The sequence below is a fragment of the Durio zibethinus genome, chromosome 2, assembly GCF_047325235.1.
Source record: "Durio zibethinus cultivar Kanyao isolate XHJ-2024 chromosome 2, ASM4732523v1, whole genome shotgun sequence".
Taxonomy (NCBI): Eukaryota; Viridiplantae; Streptophyta; class Magnoliopsida; order Malvales; family Malvaceae; genus Durio; species Durio zibethinus.
In genome coordinates, this window is record NC_143163.1 from 6,120,291 (window position 1) to 6,147,619 (window position 27,329).

General features: G+C 30.8%; 2 protein-coding genes across 7 annotated transcripts; both read right to left on the reverse strand.

Moving 5' to 3' along the window:
• Nucleotides 1-3,200: 3,200 nt before the first annotated feature.
• On the reverse strand, nucleotides 3,201-12,987 carry LOC111308341 (guanosine nucleotide diphosphate dissociation inhibitor At5g09550-like). Of its 3 annotated transcripts, none has more exons than XM_089748043.1 (13): nucleotides 12,315-12,987; nucleotides 11,954-11,999; nucleotides 11,735-11,818; nucleotides 11,255-11,362; nucleotides 10,983-11,155; nucleotides 10,439-10,550; nucleotides 10,172-10,252; nucleotides 10,029-10,091; nucleotides 4,787-4,888; nucleotides 4,561-4,685; nucleotides 4,047-4,263; nucleotides 3,740-3,814; nucleotides 3,201-3,478 (listed from the first exon to the last, which is right to left on the reverse strand). In XM_089748043.1, the coding sequence occupies exons 1-13, from the start codon at nucleotides 12,323-12,325 to the stop codon at nucleotides 3,428-3,430; spliced, it is 1,248 nt and encodes a 415-aa protein (XP_089604169.1). In that variant the 5' UTR covers nucleotides 12,326-12,987; the 3' UTR covers nucleotides 3,201-3,427. The 3 variants fall into 3 exon arrangements, with proteins under 3 accessions (XP_089604169.1, XP_022762398.2, XP_089604158.1); XM_022906663.2 differs by having other exon boundaries at nucleotides 4,053-4,263; nucleotides 11,954-12,016; XM_089748032.1 differs by having other exon boundaries at nucleotides 11,954-12,016.
• Nucleotides 12,988-13,189: 202 nt separating this feature from the next.
• Nucleotides 13,190-27,329, reverse strand: LOC111308342 (MADS-box protein SVP-like). Of its 4 annotated transcripts, none has more exons than XM_089748045.1 (9): nucleotides 27,110-27,329; nucleotides 26,117-26,327; nucleotides 15,593-15,674; nucleotides 14,814-14,875; nucleotides 14,635-14,734; nucleotides 14,449-14,490; nucleotides 13,955-13,996; nucleotides 13,746-13,879; nucleotides 13,190-13,525 (listed from the first exon to the last, which is right to left on the reverse strand). In XM_089748045.1, the coding sequence occupies exons 2-9, from the start codon at nucleotides 26,296-26,298 to the stop codon at nucleotides 13,504-13,506; spliced, it is 666 nt and encodes a 221-aa protein (XP_089604171.1). In that variant the 5' UTR covers nucleotides 26,299-26,327; nucleotides 27,110-27,329; the 3' UTR covers nucleotides 13,190-13,503. The 4 variants fall into 4 exon arrangements, with proteins under 4 accessions (XP_089604171.1, XP_089604175.1, XP_089604173.1 ...); XM_089748049.1 differs by having other exon boundaries at nucleotides 13,190-13,561; XM_089748047.1 differs by lacking the exon at nucleotides 27,110-27,329 and adding an exon at nucleotides 26,760-26,842.

The following is a 27,329-nucleotide window of genomic DNA, read 5'->3' on the forward strand; positions in this document are numbered from 1 at the left end:
GTGGCAACTCCCTTAAGTCAATGTCTAGCGATAGGTCTCCGGATCTAGACGTTATGACACTTATTGTTCAAGTATTTGTATATTTGATTAACAGCATAAGCGAGAAAAATTACTTTTTTCAACTATACAGAAATTTACACGGAAGACAAATAAACAGATAGACTTTATTTATCAACTCAGCAAGTATAACCATTATTAAGCCACGATTAAACGATTACTATAATTTCTACAAAACTAATATCAAAGCACTAAAATGAAAATTAAGATAAATATTTATGGGTGTTCTCATTTGAAGACCCTAATTTATTACAAATGAATCACATCTTTTTAAAAAAAAAAAAGTTTTGAATGTAAAAATAGGTAGAAACAGGTCATGGGTCGGGTTGTGCGAATCTTGGGTCGGGTCGAGGTCAATGCGTGAGTCCTCATTTGGTAAAACATCGTTTTGGGCTTTATCTATTTATATAAAGCCAAATTTTTTTGTTCAGCTCATTTTTCTTCTGTTCTAAAAAAAACTTTCAGAGCTATAGAGCTTTGTTAGTGTCCAGCATCAGGCCGCGGCACCGACCGCCACCTAGGGTCACCGTTAATGGTGGGCGACAGTCGTGCGATTATCGAAAAATGCCAAAAAGCTTCCAAAAGCTCTTCTCAGCACTTTTTTCTTAGATCTAACTTTTTTTTCGCTTAAAATAGCCTTGATCAGCATAGATCGGTACTTAAAGTTTCTGTCTTCTTTTTTTTTTTATGAACTAAAATTGATTTTTTTTTACAGGTACCTCTTTTGGCACTAGGTTCCTTGCTAATTTGGCAAGGACTGTGTTTGTTGTTTTCTTTTTTGTGGATTTTTTGTTTGTGTTTTTTTTTAGGTTATCGATTTGAAAGGGGGCTGAGTGAGGTGTGAGGGTCGTTGGATGTGTGAACTTGGTGGAGTTGTGGTCTTAGTGGTCGGGATGGGTGTTGGTCGAGAGGGCTTTATTGGGTATGGGGTGCTAGTGTGCGAATAAAAAGGAAAGGATAGTGCTTGGGCGAAGTAATTGGTGGTGGCTGAATGGGGTTTCTGGTTTCTGAAGATGTGTCATAGAGAGCTTAAAAGGAAAAAAACTAGGGCTTTAAGAGGTCGATTGTCTGGAATAATTGGTGGAGTAGATGATGGCTGTAGGGGTGAATAGGCTAGGCTGTAGGGGTGGTTGTAAGGTGGCTAGTAAGTTGGGGTGCATGGTGGTGGTAAGATGGCTGGACAAGCTGATACCGTGTATGACAGCATACCTATCTTTATCTTTTTTAAAATATATATAATTTTATTATTATTTATTATTATTATTAATTAATAATTTTAATATTAATAAACAAAAACTAAACATAAAATTTTATCTGATAAATTCAGACAATATTAAGTATCTATTAATTTCTTGTAGGAGAAGGAACAAGCAAGGCAACGATAAAAAAATAAGAAGAATTTTTTACCCTTTTAATGGGTCCTACATCCAATTTTTAGTAGTTCTTTCTCGAAAGAGGAATAAGAAAGGCAACGATCAAAAAATAAGAACTTTTGACTTTGATGGGACCTACACCTATTTTTTCAAACATTAAGTATTTATTATTATTATTATTTATTATTATAATTAATTAATAATTTTAATATTAATAAATAAAAACTAAACATAAAATTTTATCTGATAAATTCAGACAATATTAAGTATCTATTAATTTCTTGTAGGAAAAGGAACAAGCAAGGCAACGATAAAAAAATAAGAAGAATTTTTTACCCGGGTCCTACATCCAATTTTTAGTAGTTCTTTCCCGAAGAAGGAATAAGAAGGCAACGATCAAAAAAAAAAACTTTCGACTTTGATGGTCCCTATACCTATTTCTTCAGACTTGAACGTACACTTTAGCAAGCATTTCTTGATAGATTAGGGCTTGATTCTTGACCTCAATTATTATTATTATTATTATTATTATTATTATTATAGGGAATTAAGATTAAGAGTAAAAAAATTTATGTCATTAGTTTTGATTTGTTAGATATGATAAGATCGAATTTTATTTTTAAGTTGACAGTGAAGTTGAAATCAAAAATAAGTTAAGAATTTTTTTTTTTAAATTAGAATTGGATCGAAGTAAAGTTTTTGGTAATATCACTTCAATTCGATTCGAATATGTAAGAAATATTTTTTTTATTAATTAATTAATTATATATATTATAATAATATAATTATTATTTAAATTTTAATTAATGATATTAATTTAATAAAAATAATATATTTATATATAATTAATATATAATTTATGTTAAAAATAATATTTTATAAATATTATATTAAATTAAAATTATTAAATTAATTTTAGACGTAATCAATTATGATTTCTAAATACATGAGTCAAGTTTGAAAAAAATAATATTTTAATGTAAGGTTGGAGTTGGATGTCAATATTAAGGGATCAAGTCATAATTGGGGCGAGTAAAAATTTGCTTTTGACTTCACCCGTTGTCATCTTTTGTTGAGATTAGCAAATTTGTTTAGCGGTTAAATCAAATCTGATAAATCGCTCAAAATCCTACTTAAGGCTCAACCTTTAGATTTAAGAGGTGCAAATTTTTTAATAAATATTTTAAAAAATTAAAATATTATTATTTTAAAAAAATTTATATAAAAAATAAATTTTATTAATAAAACAAAATTTCAAGTTGAATCAAGCTGAACTTGATTTCCCAAACTCGTGTCCATCTTCTAACCTAAGTCGAACCAAACTTGGGCCAGATAGCTAATAAGGCTCGTGAACAATTATAATGGAGAGTAACTTTTTTTTTATGAGACTGTATAGTTTGTAAACAAATGACAATTTATAATATAAATTAGCCATAAAATGATTTAATAAAAAATTGTTTATGATAGTGTGAAGATCTCAAAAGGGAGGTAAAGGCAGTAAGTTGAAAGAGTAACTAAAAGAAAATATTGAGATTGATTTCATTTATTTAGATAATATAGATACAAGTAATTTCATACCAAACATCATTTTATAAGAAAAAAATCCTATGATTTTGAAAATGTTTATTCCATATTTATTTTGAAGAGGTTTATAACATTACTTTATGAGTGACATCTATTTCCGTCCGTGAATCGGTTCTCTTATTTTATTTAATTACCATTTTAATTAGGTCAAAGACAAAAATTATTATGCCGCATGCTGACAGAAAATTCATGTAAAAGCCAGTGAGCAAAATTGTCACAAAGAATCAGAATTGTGATCTAGGTTCAAAAGCATGTTACCCTACCCAATCATGATTTTGGGATAGAGCACTTATAGCAGCTACAATGAAAAAAAAATTTATATAGAAATGTAGATCTGATGAACCAGAAACGAGAGAATTGAAGCTCCTCTGCTAATGGTTGTTTCGCACGAGAGGAACAGGTTTGAAAGAATTTCATTCTTCAGCCGCACTAGCAGCACTCAGGTCCACGGACAAATCAAGAGCCTGTACAACATGGGAATAATTATGAATGAATCAACCATTGCAACAGCGATTAAAATGGAGATATGTTACTACAAAATGCAATAAGATGAAAGTCAAAATCAATGTTACTCCGGCTCTTCATTTTTCTTTTAAGTATCCATGCCTGATAATTTCGATAAACATGGGCATGGAGATCCAACCCTCCAAAAGACACATACCCATATCCACACTCATTTCAAAGTCAAGTAACATAGGTCAAAAACATTGGAAAATGAACCCTACCTTTCCAGTAATCTTACTATACATCTCGATCACATCATTCACGGTGGTTTCAAAGTGAGTAGTTGGATCATAACTCTGCAGGAAATTTAAAACTTGAATCAGGACAATTAAGTTCTGAAGATAAAGGTAAAAGTTCGAAGTAGTGAAAGCTCTGATTCATTTGACAAAGATGCAAATTATTTGGAAGCCAGAAGGTTTTTTCACATCACGCATGGACGAAAAGGGTACCGGTGGGAAAAGTTGCCATGGGTACTTTCCGTTCAATATTTTCTCCAAAGAATATGCTGAGTAATAAAGATAGAAGTACCCTTACAGCAGATATGAAGCAGTTGTCGGCTTCATGGTTGTTAGTGGGAACATATCTGTCATAAGTGTCATAGAATATCTCATCTACAAATCCCAGTAAGTCAATGCCGGGCTTCAACTCTAGCTCAGGGTTGTCAGTCTCTGCTTCTGTTGAAACAAAAGCAATGTATTTTCCCTTGGGGGCTACATTATGAGCATATGAGCAACAAAACAGGTACCTGTATCATCAAAAATAAACCTTAGAAGTTACCAGAGATGAGGCACTTATAGAATTCCCTCCTACTGTAGTGCATAAAATCTCTCCCGAACATTCAAATAAGCCTTTTACAATGAACAAAAAGACTCAATTGGTGAAGCTAAAATTGTGACAACAGTATGCATAGAGTGAAAACTACAAACATGAACATACGTGCACTATTTTAAAGTTAATCATTGCATTTGCATCAGTGTTTCTGTTTTAGCCACTTGTTCCTGAAGAAAAATTTACAAATTAGCTGAAAAAGTTAGCAGCATACATGTCGGATTTACGACCAAGTTGCTTCTGTGGCAGAATAACCTGGGCTGAGTGAGAATCATCGGTACGAGGAATAGGGTGGGTCATTATGCATATGGCACGAGCAACTTTTCCAACCTTCTGAACCTGTTGCAATGAAAAAGACATGACAGAAAAAGTATAATTAGTTTGTGAGGATGTATATTTGTCCATAAAAGAAAAAATGATGGTTTCTTCAGAGGTACCACCTTATCAGGCAAATAAGATGGATCACAAACAACTTTCTTACACTTAGCAGTTTCTCCTTCAGAAGTCACACCAATAGCTTTCCCATCACTATCAAATTCTACCTGCAATCCGAAAAACAAAACTTTTATAAAAGTCTCAGAAGAGAAATGTAAAGCCATCCTTAATTCAGCTTCCTCTGTCACTCGTCCATTTGTGAACTACTAAAAGGCATTAAGTGTAGAAATCTGATTCTCTTATACTAGTGCAACAATTTCTTTTTTTTTTTATTTAGTTAATTATTCTAATTATCAAGTATTTATGGATTAATTTCTATTTTAGAGTAAAATAATCTTCTTTTCGTTTATTATTTTTGTTTCCTGTTTCCTGTAAGGTGTTTTCTAATAAGGAATATCACTATTCCTATTTATTTTGATGTACTCCTTCGTTCTAAAGTAATAAAAGAAAAAAAAAAAAAACAATTGTTCTCTAAGTTTTCTACTTGATATTAGAGCTAGTCCTAAACCATTAGAATGTAGCCATATAAGTTTCCATCAATGCCAGCAGAAGTGAGAACATTTCCTCATAAGTCACGTTGACACCTGGAGGAACAACTTCTGCTATTGTTCCCAATGGTCTCAAAAAACTAATTCTTCAAATTACTGGACACACTAAGACACTTGTTGGAGGATCCATCGGAAGCCTCCCAACTTGAAACCTGCATGAGAAAGAGATAGACGAGGAAATGTGGCAGCCACCAAACCTCAACCACAAACAGAACCATGTCCCTTTAACAAGGTACAACTTAAAATTTTGCAAAAAAATGCTTCACCAAACCCTTCAAACAACTCTGCAACATTTGGAATCAGTTCCTTAGTATAAAAAAGTATTTTCCTAAATGCCTTAAGTTTTTAATAGGGAAATACAAAATTTTGGATTGTTGATTCAAGAGCATCAGATCACATGACTAAAAATACATCTTTATTCAACACTTATAAACCTTGCTATGATAGTTTTATCGTAAAAATTGCTGATGGCTCTGTTTCTCAAAAGTAACAGGAACAGGTTCTATTATAGTTTTAAAAGGCATAACACTCGACTCTGTCCTTCATGTCCCAAATTTAAGCTATAACCTACTTCCCATCTGTAAGCTTATGCAGGATAAATGTTGTGTCACTAATTTTTTTCTCAACTTATGTGAATTTCTGGAATTGGGCTTGGGGAGGATGAGCGGCAGTGCTAAAATGTGCCTCTACCTTCTTCAAAATGATGCACTTAAGAAACCACAAAACTATTGTATGGCCTTAGCCTCTAGTACTAGTAAAGATGACCCTATCATGTTATGACATTATAGACTAGGATATCCAAATATTTTATACCTAAAAAGGTAGTTTCTCTTATTATTCAATAAAGTCCCTAAAAATTTTCAATGTGAAATTTGTTAACTTTTTAAACACACTCGAAAACCTACCCTAGCCTTTCCTATAAACCATCTCGACCTTTCTTAATGATTCACAATAACTTTTGGGCACCGTCAAGAATTAATAATATTATAGGTTTTAAGTGGTTTGTTACATTTATTGATGATCATACTCGACTCTCTTGGGTATTCCTTATGAAAGAAAAATTCAAAGTTGACCAAATCTTTCAAAACTTCAATAGCAAGTTAAAAATTCAATTCCAAGCCAAAATCCAAGTCCTGAAAACTGGCAATAGGAGGGAATACTTCAGCTATTCTCGATCCTTACCTCATCAATCATGGCATTATCCATTAAAGCTCGTGTTGAAATTCTACAGCAAAATTAAGTTGTCGAACAAAAACAAATATCTTATAGAAATGACCAGATCTCTCTTGTTGGCTTCTAATGTGTCTAAACATTTTTTAGGAGAAGTTGTCCTCACTGTAACTTATTTGATTAACCGAATGCCTTCACGAGTTCTTAGCTTTAAAATGCCTTGTCAAACTCTTTTTGCTTTCTTCCACAAACTTAGTTGATCTTCTCTATTCTCGTCAAACTCTGTGGTTGCATGGCTTTTGTTCATATCAACAAAAAAAAAGCGCAGCAAGTTTGATCCTAAAGCCTTAAAATGCATCTTCTTTAATTATTCTCCAAACCAAAAGGGCTACTATTATTCACTTATCATAAAAAAGGTTTTATAGCTCTATGGATGTCACCTTCTTTGAGAATCTTTTATACTACAGTAAGAATAATATTCAAGGGGAGATACTACTCAAGAATATCAATTCTTAGTTGTTGACTTGCCAATTTCCCAAACAACTCCTTCAAATCCAGATTCCTAACCAAGCCCTTTAAAATCAGATTCTTAACCAGCCCTTTCAAAACCATATTCGAAAACTGAACCTATTCAAACAACTCAACTCTTCAAACCCTAAAGTTATGCAAGAGAAAACAAAAGAGCTGATGGTCTACTCAATGAAGTAAAAAAAGCTGAAAGCAGTGAACAATTGAACACAGCCAAGTACTAAAAATCAACCTGATTCGAGTCTCCAAGAACCTAAACTAACACAGGTAATATCCCTATTAAATATGAAAATGAAACTTGTGAGCTAGTTGGTAACCTTGAAATTTCTATTACATTAAGAAAAGGTGTGAGATCATGCATTCGGTATCCTATTTGCAAGTACATCTCACATGAAAGGTTAAATCAAAACTTTCGGGCCTTTATTACTAACTTTAACAATGTGCAAATTCCAAAAATATTCAAGAAGCGCTCAATGAACCAAATTGGAAGGCAGCAATTCTTGAGGAAATCAAGGCACTAGAGAAGAATGAGACATGAGAAATTTCAGATTTGCCCAAAGAAAAAATTCAGTTAGATGTAAGTGGATATTCACAATAAAGCATGATACAGATGGAAGTATAAACAGTCTAAAGTTAGACTTGTTGCAAAGTGGTTCACTCAATCCTATAGGATAGAATATGAGGAGACTTTTGTTCTGGTAGCCAAACTCAATTCAATCAAAGTTCCTTTGTCACTAGCAACCAGCTTGGATTAGCCTCTCCACCAACTTGACATCAAGAATGCATTCTTAAATGGTGACTTGGAGAAAGATATCTACATGGAAATTCCTCCCGATTTCGAAGGGCAAGGTGTGCAAACTCCAAAAAGCTTTATATGGACTTAAACAATTTCCTCAAGCCTAGTTTGAATAATTGACCAAGGTAGTGAAGAGGTATTGATTCCTTTAATGTCAATCTGACCATACTATATTTATTAAGTTCACTACTAAAAGAAAAAGAGTCATTCTTATTATCTATAAGGACGATATCATAATCACTAGAGACCACAAAGAAAGAATAAAGGATTTAAAGAAACTCCTTGCAAAGGATTTTGAAATAAAAGACTTGGGATTTTCTAACATATTTTCTTGGGATGGAAGTGGCTTGGTCTAAGAATGGAATATTAATATCTCAATGTAAGTATATACTTGATCTACTTAAAGAAATTAGTATGATTGGATGCAAACCTGCCAATACACCCATAGACTCAACTAATAAATTGGTAGTGAAGATAGAAGCTCTCTCACGGATAAAAGGTGATACCAAAGACTAGTTGAAAAGCTTATTTATCTCTCCCACACACGACCTGACATCAGGTTTGCAGTGGAGATTGTGAATAGATACATAAATAATCCAACCAAAGAACACCTCAAGGCTGTTCATCGCATCCTACAGTACTTAAAGAAGAGTCTTAATGAAGGTCTATACTATAATAAGTCAATGGACAATGCAATCAAAGTGTACATAGATGTTGGCTTGAGTGGATCAATAACAAATAAAAGGTCCACTATAGGATATTGCACTTACGTTTAGGGCAATTTGGTCACTTGACGAAGTAAAAAACAAGCTATTGTAGCTAGAAGTAGTGTTGAGATTGAGTTTAGAACAATGTCCCATAATATTTGTGAAAAAATTTGGCTGATAGGGTTACTTGGAGAATTAAAAGTTCATACTGTGATATCTATGACTTTGTTTTGTGACAACAAGGCTACCATAGGTACTGCCAAAAATCTCGTTTATCATGACAGAACCAAGCACATAGAGTTGGAATGACATTTCATAAAGGAAAGGATACAAAATGGGTCGATCAAACTGGCCTATGTCTCCACAAGTTCTCAAATTGCAGATATGTTAACTAAAGCTCATCCCAGAAGCATCTTTGATGGATTGAAATACAAGCTGGGTATGATTAACATTCATAACCCAGCTTGAAAGGGAGTGTAGAAATATGGTTCTACTACATTAGTGCAGTTATTTTCTAATTTTTCTGATTTAATCAACTATTCTAATTGTCAAGTTTTGAGGGATTTATTTTTATTTTAGAATAAAATAATTCTCTTTCCATTTATTATATTTTGTTTCTTATTTGCTGTAAATTGTTTCCTACTAAGGAACATCAATGTTCCTATTTATTTTGATGTACTTCTTCATTATAAAATAATATGAAAAAAAAAATTATTCGCTAAGTTTTCTACATTAAACACTTTCATGTCCCAAAAATCAGGATCATAGAATGTCCAAATGAAACCAGAGAAACAAGATGATTCACTCTATGATATGAAGATGTGCATTTTTTTTGTTTGATTCTTTATATTCATTATAAGGAATCGCAACTGCAAACATTAGTGTTGATAATTAATCCCTGTAAGTCTCTTGCTTAAGGATTTGCTGCTAATATCAATGTTAAAGATCCTAACATAGAAATTGATTCTAGGGTAGAAGTTTACTGAATATACCACTAATTTACTAGAAAAATGCTAGTATAAGGAATACAATCTTCTATAACTTTGAGCTTACTTTGCATTTGTGCACTTCAAGCATGAAGCATAGCACTAACTTTCTAAGACCTATAATTAAGCAAGCTAAGGAAGGTAAGTGCATTGCATGGCAAAGCAGAATTAATTTTAAAAACAATTTGAAGAACAAATTATCAGATATATACTACAAGTTAGCAATCTTTGGAGTATGTTCAAAAATGAGAAAGCCATTCAATGGGGAATATAATATAAGCCTCAAATTATAAGAATAATTGCCATATAGGGTTACTCAAATGGGTGCACCTTGGAGACATACTGCTTGACACTATATGAGCAACTGACCAGTAAAGGACTCAATGGCAAGCGTCAAGATGATATTCTCAAGCATTGGCCAAGTTGACTGCTAATCACTAGTTGCTTAATCGTACTTTACAGAAAATAAAGCAAATTAAATTCTGGTTTTCAAAATGTTTTGAGGGATTTACCTTACATTCTGGCTTGTTGAGCATGTACGTACCACCATAAACAGCACTTAAACGTGCAAATGCCTGTCAATAGAGACACAATAACATGTCAAACAAACAATATTTCTATTAAACTAGAAACAAAAGTACAGATAAAGACACACCTGAGGCAATTCTCCCAATCCATATAGTGGATAGATATAAGGAGATCCTCCTTGAAACCGTGCCAAAGACTCTGCATAGAGCTTTACCAAAAAAAAAAAAAAAAGCGGAAATACTCTGAATATAATCATGAAGAATAAGCTTAAGCAGAATGTATATGCCCAATCAAAAACTTTATTTGGTTTCTTCCAACCAGTATCATGGAACATGGAGCTTAAGAATCAACCATTGCCTGTTATAACAAAGATGAACACAAAACAAACTTTTACCTTCACTCTCTTAACAAAATTCAAAGCTGGCAGATCCAAGTAACTATCATCACTGTGGAGTGCCAAGGCATGACCGATAAAGTCAACTGTATCATCTTCCAGCCCATACTTTCTACATTGCATAAATTAGCATTCATCAAGACCGGTAAACCGTAATCATACTAGCTAATGGATAGGACAATTAGAGTAAGTAATATTAATGATCATGAGCAGACATGATCATTCAAATATGTCATATCTTGGTCCTAGAAAGCAAACATCCCTTCTTAGAAGGGAAAAATGAAATTCCAACCGCAAACTTCCTTGCAAAAAGCAGATGAAAGAAACCAAAGGTCATGAAAAAAATCAAAAGTAAAATATTTTACCCATTTGTATAAGAGAAAATTTGGAAATTTGAGTAACATTTTAGTTAGAAATTAACAAATTTTAACCTACAAGTTTAAACACACAATTTATAACCATTGCATATATTGTTATTAATTTCGTAGTCAATGTAAATGCTTAGAGCAAACTTTTTAGAGGGAAATAGGGATGAGATACCCACGAGATAAGTTCTCTCGCTGTTACTTTATTCAGGTCAAGTTCTTCATGAGATTTTGGATCATTATCTTCATAGTCTTGGACATAAATGAAGAACTTTCTGGCACGGCGCTTCTCAAAAAGCCCCATTAATGGTGATTTCAGTGCCTCAACATCAGTTGCTGGAACTTTGTAGATCTACAAGTTATGATAATTGCTTAAGTTGTTATAGGTGATAGAACATCGTTCGCACTAATAATTAGAAACAAATGATACAAAAAATTACAACACTCTTACTTTTCCCTTGTTGTACACAAAACTACCATCCACAGCCTTGAAGTTAAGATACTTAGTAACATTTGTGTGGATGAGAACACGAACCAAACCGCCATTGGCCATCATGAACTGTGAAACCAAATTAAGCGTTCAACATAAAAAATGATTAGCACAAAGATGGCATATTCATTGGTAACTAGTTTGTCACTGCACATTTTAAACACACAGCGCTCAAAACAAACAAAAAAATTACAGAATTTATACCATTCCGTGTAAAAAAGAAATACTATTCAATTACATATATTTAATTGTATTACAAAAATTTATTACTAAATAACAAAGGGATGTTACATAACCATATTATTAACATATATGAAGTGCAACCTAAAATATGCATCCAACAGGCAATCAAGTACTGAAAACTATAAAAATAACATATAGCTAAATTTGGTTACTGATTAGTCACAGAGAGGTCAAATTATAGAAAAGCTTGTTGCATGCCTTGGGAATCATGTCAACATTATATTCCCTGCTCGTGCCTAGCAGTTCCGGAGGCTTGTCATCTCCCTTGAAATGTTTCCAAAGCTATACAAAAGAGAGACAAAATTTTCAGAAAATGGCTAAGGAAAATATCAGATGAACCAAATTGCTAGAAATGTTTTAACAGAAAAGATTAAAAAAAAAAGAAAAAAGTTCATCATTTAATGAAAGAAGAATGACCTGCATGAGATTAAGAGAAGTTGACGCTGCTCCGTAATAGTCATTTCTGTCCATGTGCAAAACCTGTTGTGAAATGCAGTGATATCCGGATAAAAGCTAATGATTAATGCAGAATGATAAGATTTTAACCTAACAATCTAACATCTATCCCACTTCCATTATCACCTGTTGCAGAAACTGATTCTCACATTCATTATTATATTAATGCCTATCTAGAAATAGAAGTACTTCTTCCAAAGAAGAAAAGGTAAAAAGCTGGGTACCCTTTATTCCTAAAAGAAAACCCAGATTGCACATTGCTTTGAAACATGAAAACATAGAAATTAAACAAAGAGCTGTGATATATTAACAAGGGACGTACTTTGAGACCATCAACGGAGAGAAGACCACTGAGAATGCATTCCTTAAGGCCTGTCCCTAGAACTATCACATCGTACTCTTCATCCATGGTTGAATATCCTGATCACAAGGTTTTCTAAGATTTCAATCTTTCTTTTGCTTTTTCCTGTGAGAGAGAGAATGAACGGGGACTGGGAAGTGAAATGGAAAAGGAGAGAGAGAGTTGGCTTTTTGTGTGCGTTCAGTCTGGAACAGGTCTTTAGCGGGAATAACGTGACTAACGCTTTCGTAAAGTACTAAATTCACGCCATTTTATGCGCGTGGGATGCATGGAGCACTTCGAGAACAACACGTGGATCGGCATCTCGAGTTTTTTAATTGGAGAGAGTAGACCTCGCTCCGTGCTAGCTTTTCCGACTACTGACCCTTTCAATCTCAAGGTCAAAGGAGGGGGAGAGGGAGAGGGAGAGAGAGAGAAAGAGTTTGCGTGCTTTAAGTTTGTTTTTCCTTAAATTTTGAAAACAATTTGGGTTGAAATGAAAACATTTATACTTATCAAACAAGTACATAAATAATGATCAATACTGTAACTTGATATTATTATCAAGTTGTTATCATATGGAATGTATCCTAGAGATTGATTATGAATTCAGAAATCAACATGCAAAAAAAATTTGATGACAAAGAAAATTCTGGTGTTGAATCTCCAGATGAACCCGAGATTTTTAATTACACTGTGCTTGCACTTTCTTGGTCATTGCTGATGATCACTACTACAAACTACAAAGTAACAACATGGCAATAGATTTCAAATACATAATTGATAACCCAATCTTTTGAAATGATTTAATTTGCCAATATGCATAACAAATTCAATTATAAATGCCTAATGCGTGTATGACCGGTAGCTTCTTCCAACACTTTCAAACCCTTATACACTTAGCAATGTATATATTTGTATATTGAGATCACCAAATGACTCATCTATTTATACACTTAAATAGGCATGTAAAACCCAGTTTTATTGTAATCTGACTTCTTCCTAAAACAAATTACTGACTCATCAACAAGTACGATTAGAGTGGATAAATTGGTTATCTTGAGCCTATATAAACACAAATACAATATACATACAAGAGCCAGGTTCTATATTTTAATGATAAGATTATGCAAGATCATGATCACTTCTTCACAACATCCTCTCAAACCTTTCAACAGTCGGGGAGAGGTAACCTGCAGAAAGGCATTCGATGATACACTCAGGCCAGGCTATAGCAGAAAGAGAAGCAATTCAGTATTTGCAGTACCAACAACCAAGTAATTTTGTAAAGCAACTACAATGTTTTAACAGAGATAAATGGATCCATTATTTGTGCTGTTGCTATATTTGGTAGTAATATCAAAATCTGATTCATCTAAAATTATAGATGCAAAATGTTACATGACTACTTACCCCAATCTGAGAGAAACGTCAGAGCTATTATACCCCTGAGGAGGATCTCCAGATCTCTGAACATGAGCAATTGACTCAGATGATTGGCCTTGATGAGCTACAACTGCTTCCACCACATGAGGTAAATTCTCCATCTAACAAAATTAACTTGGCTGTCAATGAAGTGAAAGCAGGATACAAGAAAGTTTTTGAAATGAGTACACACTCACTTGCTGTTTCAATAGCTGGTTTTCCTCCATCAGTTCAGCTCCCTTCAAATTCAACAATGATAAAGAATTTAAGTACTAGATATTTGTGCAGGAGAGTGAGAGAGAAGTATTGAGAATAAACAAAGTACAGTGAATCTTTGCGGATTAAAATCTTTGAATGCAGAAGCAGATATTTTCAATTGTTTCCTGGGCCCTTTTAAGTTTCATATCTCTTCCATTGAAACTTTCCACTATATATTGCCTAAGCTATCGCCAGAACTTAATATTTTAAATCTTTCTTCACTTGCTTATTTTCTACATAATGGAATCAAGTTGCACTACATATTAAGCAAGCCATGAAAAAAAAACAAGATTAACAAAAGAAATCTTCAATTGGGAAATTAAAACAGTAAAATTGTCATGTTCCATATTTGATATCATCCAATTTATTCCTTTTTACTATAAGAAACTTATGCAAATCCTATCAATTGTTGCAAGTTAGCTACTTGTATCACCTTCCTCTTGAGGGTGCTGATTTCTTTCATACATCGCTCATCCTGAAACATGAAAGTTTCACCATTAGTTAGATCACAACCTACAAAAGTTTCAGGTGACAATATAACATCCACTAACTGAGGGTGAAAATAAAGCTTAAAATGCGAGGATGAGGGGTGAGTTGGAGGAGATAGGACTTCAAAAACCTTTGTTTTCGTAACTTGGCTCAGGCCTCCTTCGAGTAATTTCTCTAGGTGCTTTAATTCTTCTAAGTCTAAACCTTGGAGCTCCTCTCCTCTCAACTGTCTATCAATGAAAGGATGGCACAACATCATCATGGTAACCTCATATATCGCAACGACAAAGCAGCAAATATTCAAATTACCTCAGTTCTTGGGTTTTTTCTGCTACTTCCTTACTCAACATAGCATAAGTGCTACTCTCAAGCTAAAACAAAACAAAAGAGCAGCTTCTTCAGCATCAATTGGTTATCACTTTCCAAGCAAATAGGGATAACAAGATCAGGTACTATAGCAGGAATTTTCAAGGGACACCCAATTAAATTGGAATGTGCTGCCGCAGTTGCATTTTCTAGGACTAAATTCTTAGTCACTCTAATTTTTCATACAGACAGTAACATTTACGCAAGAAGTTCAAAGTTAAAATGTAAACATGCTAGTTTGACAAGATATTTAATACTCATGAAGATTCAAAGACCGCAATTTTTTGTGACAATTGTTCGTTTGGATGATATACATGGTTGAATCTTAAAACAAGGTTAATATCCTTAGGTACCCGAACTGAGTATCATGGTAAAATGACTTGAAATCATTAGTAGATGAGTAAACCAACAAATATGGTAGTATTGGATTCGAAAAGAATATTATTGTTACTTAGGAAGACAGTATAGAACGGTGATTTATGCTGTTTACAATTTGAATATCGACAATAATACAAAATTGCAGCAGTGACAGATGAGCTTCTAAAGATAAAAGGGCTTCTTACATGTGCTTAATCCACCTAATTGATAATTGCAACACACTTACCTTGTGATATTATAAATAAAACAGATAGCATTGCTATAAATTTCCCATAATTTACCAGCAGCAACCTGTATTGTATGTGCAATACAAACAAGAAGAAAAGAATAAAAGCTCTTATAACCTGCAGCTCAAGAGATGGAATGGTGTCCAATCTGTCAAACCTTTCTGACTCCAGATTGCGCCTTTCAATCACCTGCCACGTACTAGGGATAACAACAGAATGACACTGATCAGTCACTAGTAGAACTACCCTAACTTAAGACCAAAAAAAAAAAGAAAAAGAAAAACAGATAATATTTGGTTTGCAATAGAGTTGAAAGATTATATATATTATAGAATATCTGTTAGTACACACACCCTTATTGGACTCGGGGATGAATCTCTGATATATAGGAACCAAAGTAGGGTGATCTAAGGAGCAATTTCCGAGCATTTTCCTAACCATATATGATGCATATATAAATATGGGACGGCAAACCTAGTCTGTGTGCTTGCTAGGATAAGTCTTCGCTTGCTCAAAGTTAAGGGTTCTAGCCAGTATAAAGATTATAATTGCATTTTTAACTTTAAAAGTTTTTTAATTTCCCTTATATATTGTCTATATAACAATTTTATCTCTGGCTGTAAAATCAGAGTTTCATAGACTGTAGGTAACGAATTATGAAAGTGCTATACCTGGCTGTAGTATATCATGCAGGAGTCTGTGTTAAAAACTTAAGGTGTTAAAAGGGTTCTTGACAGCCCTTCTCTGTATGAACGATTTATATTTTCAATAAAAGCTTGCTTTACAATATATATATATATATATATATATATATATAACAATTTTATCTCAAGAATTTAATATATATATATAAAACAATTTTATCTCAATAAATAAATTCTTGTTTCAATAGTAGGGTTGATAAGTGTTTGGTCCAACTTGATTTTGGACAAAATTCGGTTAATGTGTAATATTTTCATTTTTTAGAAACTGAATTTAATAATTCTAACCAAATTCCATTATTTCATATGATTCGATTTATGGACTTTTGAAACTTTTAAAAGAAAATCTTTTAATAGTAATTTTAGTTTTTTTGCACTAATTTAGAAATGAAAAATTTTTTTTATTTTATAAAAAATAAAAATTAATAAAAGCCTATAATTCAAATTGATTTGGATACTTTTAGTATTTTAACTTGCAATAAATGAAAAGTTGTTAAATTATATTTTCTTTCATAAAACTAACTTGTGACTTTCTAAAATATAATATGACATGCTTGGGATAATTTTATTATTTTAACTTGCAATAACTTTTTTCAATCTGGAGATTGTGTAATCAGTTTTAAATTATAATATCTTATCTTCAAAATCAATGTCCAAATATTCCAACTTGAACCTGCCCTAATATCCCTTAGTTTATAAGTGATTGGGTGAATGATAAACATAACCTCTAATAATATGAACTTTAAATGCCAATTTTCAGCCACCATGTCAATGGTGAACATTAAACAGTAAATTACTCAATTTAGCTAGAGCTACTTTTCACTGAAAAGCTAAGTAAGCTACAACTAGTTTCATCCCCAGTTTAGTTCTTTTGAATTGAAGAAGCTTAAAAAATAAGTCTCATGTCTCCATCTCTAGACTCTAATCCATTAGCTGTTGAAATCTTGCACAATCTTCTCAAATGACATTATTCATATATTGATATGTATTGTTCATGAAAGATATATGGATAATGTAGAACTCATTAATCATGTAGATAGCAAAGCTAAAGATTGATAAAAATGTATTAAAACTGTAAATAAATAGTTTCTAAAATATTTTCTTTATATTAACGACTTTATTATGATCTGTTGGTAATTTCAAAAAAAAAAAAATATGATCTATTTGTAAATTGTTGGACTCTTAGTATTAGTGATTAGGATTCAAATTCTAATTGCCTTAGTTACCAAGAAATTGTTCCCTAAAGCAAAGTGTTCCGAGGTTAATGATCTTGGCCTAGTGGTGCATCCCAAAAAGTTAATCAAACTTCTGCAACATGAAGCTATTGATCAACTTTAGAAAACAATCCTAAAATCCTTAATTTTCCCCACCTAAATCATTTATAAACCACCCAAAACTTATACCATCTAATCTTAGCCTATATTTTAAAGTTAATCATATATTTTGTATGTGAACTTTGATAAAATGTACAAATTGATACTTTAAGAAAAAATTTACAGGAGCAATTAAAACTAAAATTAAGGATTTTAGAAGTGTAAAATTGATAATGAAAATTAACAATTGGCTGGGTGCACGAGCAACTAAAACCAATAAATATAAACTCCAGTGGCAAAAGAAGGTTGCCCTCATGAAATGAGAAAGAAATGAACAGTTACATATGGCAAGGCATGACAAGTACTTTTGTAAGTGAATGAATTAAAGCTTTTCTTGATCATGCTTATGAGAAATTTGCATTCTCTTTATATTATTTAGCATTAATTGACCTTAAGAAATGCTGAGAAACACCTATTTACTTCTACTTTGAATACTATCGATTTTCATTCAAATTCAAACACTGTGGGGGGCCACCAATTTGATGAAATCCCTAATCTTTTCTTTCTCCTTTCTTTGAATAGTTAAAAGAAATAGATAATTTAAACTCAGGACCTCTTTTCTAAGGAAAAACTGAGCTCAAACTAGAATTTTTAAAAATTACTTCAACTATTTTTTGCTAAATCAAATCATATAGATATATATATATATTTATATATTATATTACAAAATATATGGTTACCAGATAAGCTATACTAATGTGGAAACTTATATAGATAGTTTCTTTCTTTGACATTAAAGAAAATTCTTAAAATTTCTTGACACAAGATATTTACTAATTTTAGATTATTTATCAAAAATGTATTTAAAATTTGTTTAATTATCCAAAACTTTCAAAATTTAAGCGAAAAACCAATTATTTAGTTATCCAAAACTACCTGTTTATCTCTTATTAACGGTTTTAAATTTTAGATATAACCTACAATGCAAGTTAACTATTTAAAAAAATATGGTTTTAAATATTAAATTCTATTATCTTTCCATGATTTTATATTTAGCATACATATTATACATTTTTTCACCTTATTAGGTGTTCTTTTATTCTAACATAAAATTCTGGTACTTTTACCAACTATGAAATTAGCTAAACAAGTATAGGACTACAAATATAATTCTCTTGATATCAGATTCTTTGATATTGCCCTTCTTTAATATCTAAAGTTTATGATAATTACCTTTTGTTCCTAGGTTTTTGAAGATTTTGAAACAAGGTGTTAGGTTGACATCATGTTGTTTGTATGGAGCATGGAAGAGCTCCTTACCACATCTAAGAGATGAAACAAAAGAGAGAGGTTGATATAGTTGTTGGGGCACATGGCTGCATAAAAGGTCAAAGTGGTCATTATTCATTTAAGTGCTTTTGATAGTTTTAGAGATGCCATTCAATTCTACATTGTTTAAATACTTTTATTAGTTGATATTGTTGATGCTATATTGCAAATGGTTCAGAATCACATAGAGAGGGAGAATACTCATTTAGGTTCATTGAAATGTCAAGTTCTTGATGAGGTGGGTGGAATGCTGAGAATGGAATTTATTGATGATGTTGAACTTATATTAGGTATATATTTTGTGAATGCGACTATTTTTTACTTTTGGAGTGGTGGATGGATGGTATAAGTTTTCATAATTTAAAGTTAAAGAAATAGAATGCATTTGAATATTGTAGATGTTCGTTACACATTTATTTCTATGTGCGTCACTATTCTATTTGATTTACTTATGAATTTAATTTTCCAAGAAAGGTAGAGGATGCAAGTAAAGTTCATTCACTTTTTGTAGTGCCGCCTTACATATGCCGTGTAGATGATTACTAGGATATTTTATATTTTTGACACGGAAGATAATAATTTAATTCTAATTATTTATCAAATAATCTTATTCAATTAATTATTTAATTTTAAACTATTTAAAATTTTAAAAAATTAAACTTATTCAAATCTTTCAACTATTTTATCTCAATTTAAATTAGATAAAATTTATCTCAAAAGTCACTTTTTTCAAATATATATGTACAACATTTAAAATTTAAATAACCTTTTCATATTAAATTCCTAAACATTAGCAACTATCAAGAGCACTATATGTCCATCTCCAATTAAAACTACCAAATTCATATTTCAAATATGTACTGCATTTATAAGGAATTTTATTTCTCTTTTATCACTTATTATGTTATTTTTTAAATTAAAAAAAAATTACCATTCATCTTAATTATTGTCATACAAAAAAATAATAATAATAATCCATACATTTTTTCAGTTCAAAAAATTATCTATAAATCTGTGGTACATATAAATTTATTGTTGTTACCATTAAGTGCACGTAATAATCCACGTTTTTGGGTATTTCGCAATCAATTAAGTTCTGATTTGATGTAAAAGATGCCGAGAAGATTTTTTATATAAAAAGAAGATACTACCCTCTTAATTAAGTTTAACTAAAAATGTTATATCCAATGAGATTTTTATAACCCACTGTCTACTTATTTTTCATAATAAATTGAGTAATAGTTAATTTCCTTAATGCGTGAGTTTCATATAGTAAATTAAGCAGTAGTTAGTTTCCTTAATGCGCCGGGTATGATATCTGTATATATTTCTATTCCTTCTTTAGATGGTATGTACTTTTGATGTAAGTTGTTTTGTTAATCGCTATGAAAATCATAATGATTGATTTATGTAATATAATATTTTATTCCCCCCTAGCGTAAGGTAAAATAAACTTTTAAACAATTGAGAAGGTAACATAATTCAATTGAGAAGGTAACATAATTTGCAATGTAAAATAATGTTCTATTCATGTTCACATTATCAAATTTAATGCGTATTTTATATATACTTGGAAAATATAAACATTTATATAAATTAAGTTTATATAATATTAATTTATGAGTTTATAGTCTATACACATTTAAATAAATAAATCAACCAATGCATCGCGTATGTAACAAATTAGTTTCATTAATAATAAAAGTGAGATAACACTCACAATTTTTACACCAAAATCCAAATAAAACATCTGAATACAATTTTACTAAAACTCAAATACCAAGGGATTCCTAACATAAATGCCTCTAATGTATATGGTCCCATTTTGTCTCACAGTTTGAATCTTTAAGAATTGTTCCATGAGTGAATTTTGTTTTACCATTGTCCTATGCCATAGTTTCATGTTGGTTGGCCATTTAATTTGTAATTTCTTGTTGTTTGGAGATTCACACATGAAACCTACATTTCACTTTAAAATTTGTACACAGTTGTTTTAGTTGGTCCAGTATGCATACTTCATTGATGTTCTAAGGACCTAAGTTTATGGAGCAAATTGGTTTCCAACATGGTGATTTCTTCAATAATTCATTTATGGGTTTGAGTAAGTCGACAATTTGTATTTATATGACTCAATTTTAGATACCCCACCTCTCAGCAAAACTTATTATGTTTCAATGTGGCCAAGTAACTTTAAATTTAATTCTGAGAATGATGTTAGTCTGATTTTAGTGTATATTATTGGACTAAATAACTTTAGTGAGTTTTAGGGTTTTATATTCAAGGAATATGGGAATAATGTTTAATGAATAGATCAGGATTATATATCTAGGAAGATTCTTGAGGCTGATTTTGACATTGAAATTTTGAACATATATATGAGTTTAATATAAAAAATTTAAAAGCTACTGCTGACAGGTCATCATTTTTTAACATTTGCTACAGAGTAATCTCTTTAAAATTGAAGATGGTCTCTTTAAAATGGAAGGTGAACTAATTACTATGATTAAATCACGGTGTTTGATAATAATTTGAGAATTTTATGTGATAATAATTTTAAATTAGTAAAAATAATTGAATTAAAGTCATGTGATGATCTAAACTTCATCCAAATGAATGAAAAAGTTTTATCATCGAAAAAAATATCTTCAAAATCATTTTAGGATAAATTTATCCTTGAAATGATGCCAACAACGATGTTTTCCAAATTTTTCGTTTTTATAAACAAATCTCTATTTCCTAATCATTTTATACAAGACAACTTATGTAACTCTTAAATGTGAATATATCAACAACTTTGAATTATACTAATTAGAACTGGTTCATATCTAAATTTTCTATATAACAATGAATTCATATTTTAGAAATTGTTCATTCAATAAAAATTGAGATTGTTTTTTAAATAATCTTATTATTAACGATAAGTTATTTTGAGTTTTTTTGTATTCAATGATTTTTTCCCATAAAATATTAAATATAGTGATTTAAGATCATCAATAATTTATAATATTACACCGAACATAATAATTTAAAATCACTAATAATCATATCATCTTGATTATCTTATTATCTTAATAGCTAAGGATTCAAACGATTAGGTAGTTTTTTTTACTTCATCTTGATAGCTAAAGATTGGAATGATTTGGTAGTTTTTTCAACTTCTTAATCATTTTAGTGGATCCAGTTCAAGGTTTAAAATTTTCAAAATTATTTTCTTTCAATAAATGAATTCGAAAAAATTTAAGGAATAATAACTATGAAAATAAGGGTCTCTATCCGTAAAATTTGTGAAAAATATTGACTAATCAGTAAAAGGGGATCAATTAATGTAATTTGTTCCAAATAGAAACATAAACAAAAGCAAGGATTATCTTTCTATTCTAAAAAGAATTCCACAACGAAAAGAAATAATCTTAAAGAAAGCGATGAACAAATCATTACAATAATCTTAAAAATGAAACCAAACACTATCTTAAAAAAGTATGGTGGGTAGCAAAGGTATTACCATAATTTTAGTCTATGTAATGATCAGTTCATATGCTCCATTTATGTTTCAAAAAGCATTCAGGTAGTGTTTGATATGTGTTTATCACTCTAAAAATTATGGTGATTTGCATATGGTGATTAGGTCATTATGTTTGGTAAACACTTGTTGATCTTATGTGGTAGTGATGTTGAATCATCTAGAATGATCAGATTACTGTATTGGAGGGTAATCTAATTCCCATCCAAAAAGATTAGAAACTTTTATTATCGAGATGAAATGATATGTAAAATTAGTAATAATTAATATTACCCATTTAATATATGAATTAAAATTTTGATTCTTTTTAAATTATAATTATTTTATATTATCAAATTGTAATATCTTTAAACTAATATTCATTATAACAAATTCAAAAATAATTTATGTATTTTTTTATTTTTTTCTAATGTTTTATATAATATAATGTCTTTGTTTTTTAATTATGATTCTAATAGATTTAAGCAAACCTCACCCGCTACCAAAGTTAATTGTTGAAAGTTATTCCAAGGTGGTAACTTCTTGGCTAAAGAAGATCAGTGACAGCCCTTGGCGATAAATGTGATTCTCAACAGACTTCTCAACCTACTTGCAGGCATACAGAAAATATCTTTTGCCCGTGTACAGAGAAACAAACTGTTTTGCAGACTGTCTTGCAAAGCACGCAATATACCGTAACTATGATTTGGTTACCTAGTTATAATTTGCTATTTCTCTTTTATTAATAAAATTCTGCTTTAACTTAAAGAAAAAAAATGATTTTAATAGATTTCAAAAAGTTTTTTACATAATTGATATTATAAAAATTAGCTTACTTAATAAATAAATAATTTAATTTAATAATTTAATTATATTTATTATAAAATAAATAAAATATTATAATGTTTTATAAATTATTATCTTTAAATAATATTTAAATCATTAACTTGTGTAACTATTACAATAAAGATGGTTATTTTCGTACTTTTAAATAAAATAATATTTAATTTTTAGTAATACTAAATACCGCAATCTTTAACTCATATGAATTAACAATTGTTAACCAAACAAAATGATTTTCAGTCATAAATGATAATATTACCTTAGTAATAAAATCATTTTCATAATTGCATTATCATGATATCTTAAAAATAATATCAAATGTTACCTTAAAGAAAATATACAATGTCATTTTCTCATGCCTCTCTAATTCAATGAGTAGTAAAAATATTCACACAATTAGAAAAGCATATCTTATAAACCTGTTGCTAGCTATATATCCCCTTTTGTTCTTTAACAATTAAGGATGATCTAAACTAGCTTAGAATATCCTCTTTGGATCTTTATTAGAATTAAGGCTAGTAAAAAATATAAATTTATTAAAATTAAATTGCTTAAAAATCATTGCCAATTTAGCCAGAAAGGAGATTTTATCCTAACAAACTTTCCTTGTTGTTTAAGAAAAGGTGTCGTCAGATTCACATATACAATTTTTTTTCCATGACAAATAATTCGGTTGTACTTAGAATACCTTTTTCTAATTTTGCCAAAGAAAAAGAAATTAAAATCAAGAGAAAAGGGAGGTACAAAAGAATAGCCTCTTGATTATCCATCCCACACGAGATCCATGTGAAACTCTTATGCAATAACATGGACTCAGCATTTGTAAACAAACAAAATTTTACAATTTTTTTAAATAGAATAATTTTTCAAATTATAACATTGTATATTTACCAGGGGTGGTAGTAATTTACTAGGATTGATCCTTGTGACATCCATCTGCTTGATAATCAAAAAAATCATGTAGCCTTTATACCATTAATAAAATTAGACCATATTATAACAAAGGCACAAAGCAACTTATCCCTATGTTCAAAATTTTATGTCTTCAATTCATGCTTAATCTCAAATTATTCTCAAATATAAATCTTGTTTGATTGATCTCGCATCTGACTTCACTACTGTATATAAAAACAAAAGGTTGAGATTAAGTTTCTAAGAGAATTACACTTCTGCACCTAATTCTAAATAAAGAGAATTTATGTATACACACTTACATGATGAATTCTAGTTCAGCATTCTTCTTATTATGTAAAGAAAAGAGATAAAAGAAAACAAAACACCAGCCATTATCAGGTGTTTCTTTGTATCCCAAATTTTTACTTTGTAGACACATGATCACTAGCTAGTTGCACCTCAATAGATATATTTACTCTAGGTTTAAGTACTTCTCTTGAGATAGCTACAAAAGGGAAGCCAATATTAATGATGACTGATTATAGAGTAACACTGATTATATATACATTTATATAAGAGCTACCAATTTGCATGTCTTAATTGTGCTGAAATATAAGGTGTAGTTGTTTAATATTGTAGGCTATACATGCACAATAGAATAGATATGTTCATTATCCAATTAATTCGATACTTACTATAATATCAAAATCAAGAACATAAACTAGTTACTTATATTAATTCAGAAAATTTTTTAGAGTACACCAAACTATTTCTCCACAGTTTTAAATTACTATGTTTAGAAATATTTTCATACTAACTTGATAATTGATTGTAATATGAAGGTTTCTAACAATATGTTAGATGCAAGACTGATTTCTCTCTAAATATACAGTAATTCGCAATGTTAAATTGTAAGTGCCCTTAGTACACTGATTAACAAGATAATTTAACAAATGCATATATATTTACCTTTTTTAAGACAGTGGATTCACGTTTCTCATTTGTTGTTGGAGATTCTAATATTCATTTTGGTATTCTAATATTGTTGGGGATTTTCATATAGCATTCGTCATTTGGTAGGAGCCCTTTTATGTGCATATCTTATGAAATTAAGATGTGTTTAGTATACAAAATTATGATAGGATAGGATAAAATAATATTATGAATAAAATTAAATTAAATAATGTCATCCTATCTTGTGTTTGATGTATGCAAAGATTATGATAGAATAATTTATTTATTGGCTAAAATTATCATTTCTCAAAATTTATATAATTTAAATTATTGATGTAATTTTTAAGAGTTTAATTGGACATGTAAGTACAATCTCATGGATTAAAAATAATCCTCTCCACTTTGAGAGGATTGAATCATCCTATACTAATATAACAATTAATTCTTTTTATAATCCTATCATTTTGTTTAAATACAAACCAAACATAATATAGGATAATTATCATCCTATTCTATTTATCATCTTATGCACCAAATATGACTTTTAAGTTATTAATGAAAGTTGGTAGGAAGATTTAGATAATGGGGATTTCATAATGAAGGATCACCTTTCACCTTAAAAGGAAAAATGAAAGGTAAAATATCAGTGTTGTGTTCGAAGTTGCACGGCAAAGATATATGGAAAGCATTAACTTCTTGTAAGACAGCAGATATCAACTTCTCGTAAGACAGCAGATCATTCATAAGATATGGCTTAAACAAGGTTTAGTAAAGTATGAACTAGCATCAACAAAATTCATAAAGACATGCATGTGAAACCATGGCCTCCCACCCCAAGCCCCTCAGCTTCTGACATAAATTATTAAAAGATTTTTTGGTAATAGAAATATAAGATTCAAGTACATTCAGTCATTATAAATTTATACTTTTACTTGATTCGAAAGATCCTTCAAAGCAATTACGTTTCTCACTTCCTCTCTCACTCACCCAAGCACATTCAGCACATTAAATGAAACAGCAGACAGAGATTTCTATATAAAACCAGCAGAGGTAGAGCAAGAATCAAGGCAAAGCATTAACATATAGATATGAGATACAGGAGACCAACCTTGTGCTGGAGTACTCAAAGAGCTTTCCAGTGGCTGAAAAGACTAGAAGAGCTATCTCAGCATCACAAAGAGTGGAAAGCTCATGAGCTTTCTTAAAAAGTCCTTTTCTCCTCTTTGAGAAAGTCACCTGCCTTGCTGCCACGTTGTCAATCTTCTTGATCTGAATTTTCTTTCTCGCCATTCTCTTCCAGGGATAAATTTATCTAAACCCTTCAAACAAAATCAAACCAAAATATCAAGGAAACAGGGGCAACAACAATATTCTAGGGAAACAATCAAAGAAACAGTAGTTGTCTGGAAAGAGAGAGAAGAAGGGGTGCTCAAAGGGAAATATATAAAAAGGAAAAGAAGACCTAAATTTTAATCAAAACATCAGAATCTTATCGAACAGCTGATCACAAAAGAAAATGCTAAGCTTCAGCACTGGGTAATTAGCAAGATGCAGACAACCATATGTAGAGAAAGACAAAGAGGCAATACACATACTGAGAAATCATATGTTGTTGGGAAGAAAAAACCATAACATTAACCCTCCAGGAACAGCAATAAAAGAAAATTACCTTGCTCAGAAGTACATAAAAACACAACAAAAATGGGTGTATCGTCACAAGAAATCAAACCCAAAAAGGAAAAAGTAGTTACCAGTTTTTCACCTCAAATCGATCAAAATACAAGAGAGAAGCAACTAGCAAGGTTAAGTACTGTGAAAATGTTACTGGATATGGAAAATGTATAGAAGGGAATCTGGGATATAAATAGCAAATATATGAAATGGGATCACAGATAAGAAACAGTACGATAAAGAGCTTAGCTGCATTATTACTGTTTTTTTTTCCTTTCCAAATTAAGCCAACATAATAATCAAATACTTTACACAAAAATAATAATAAAAAAGAAAAGGACATCAGGCAGGAACCATTGAAACCAACCCTAGATGGGAAAAGAGATAGAAAGCAGATGGATACGGTTGCAAAAGAAAAAAAAATGCCTACCAATCCAAGCTCAGTTAGTATGGAAAATGGAAGAAAGTGAGGGACGTTGATCAGAATTTATGATTTTCTCATATTCATTTGCTTTTATTTGTTTCTTTTTTTTTTTCTTGATAAATGCTGTTCATGACACTTCACAAGAACCTGATACAAAGCTACCAATTGTCTTCAGAGAGAGAAAAAATGGAAAGAAAGAGAGTTAAGAAAGGAAACAAAGAAAGAT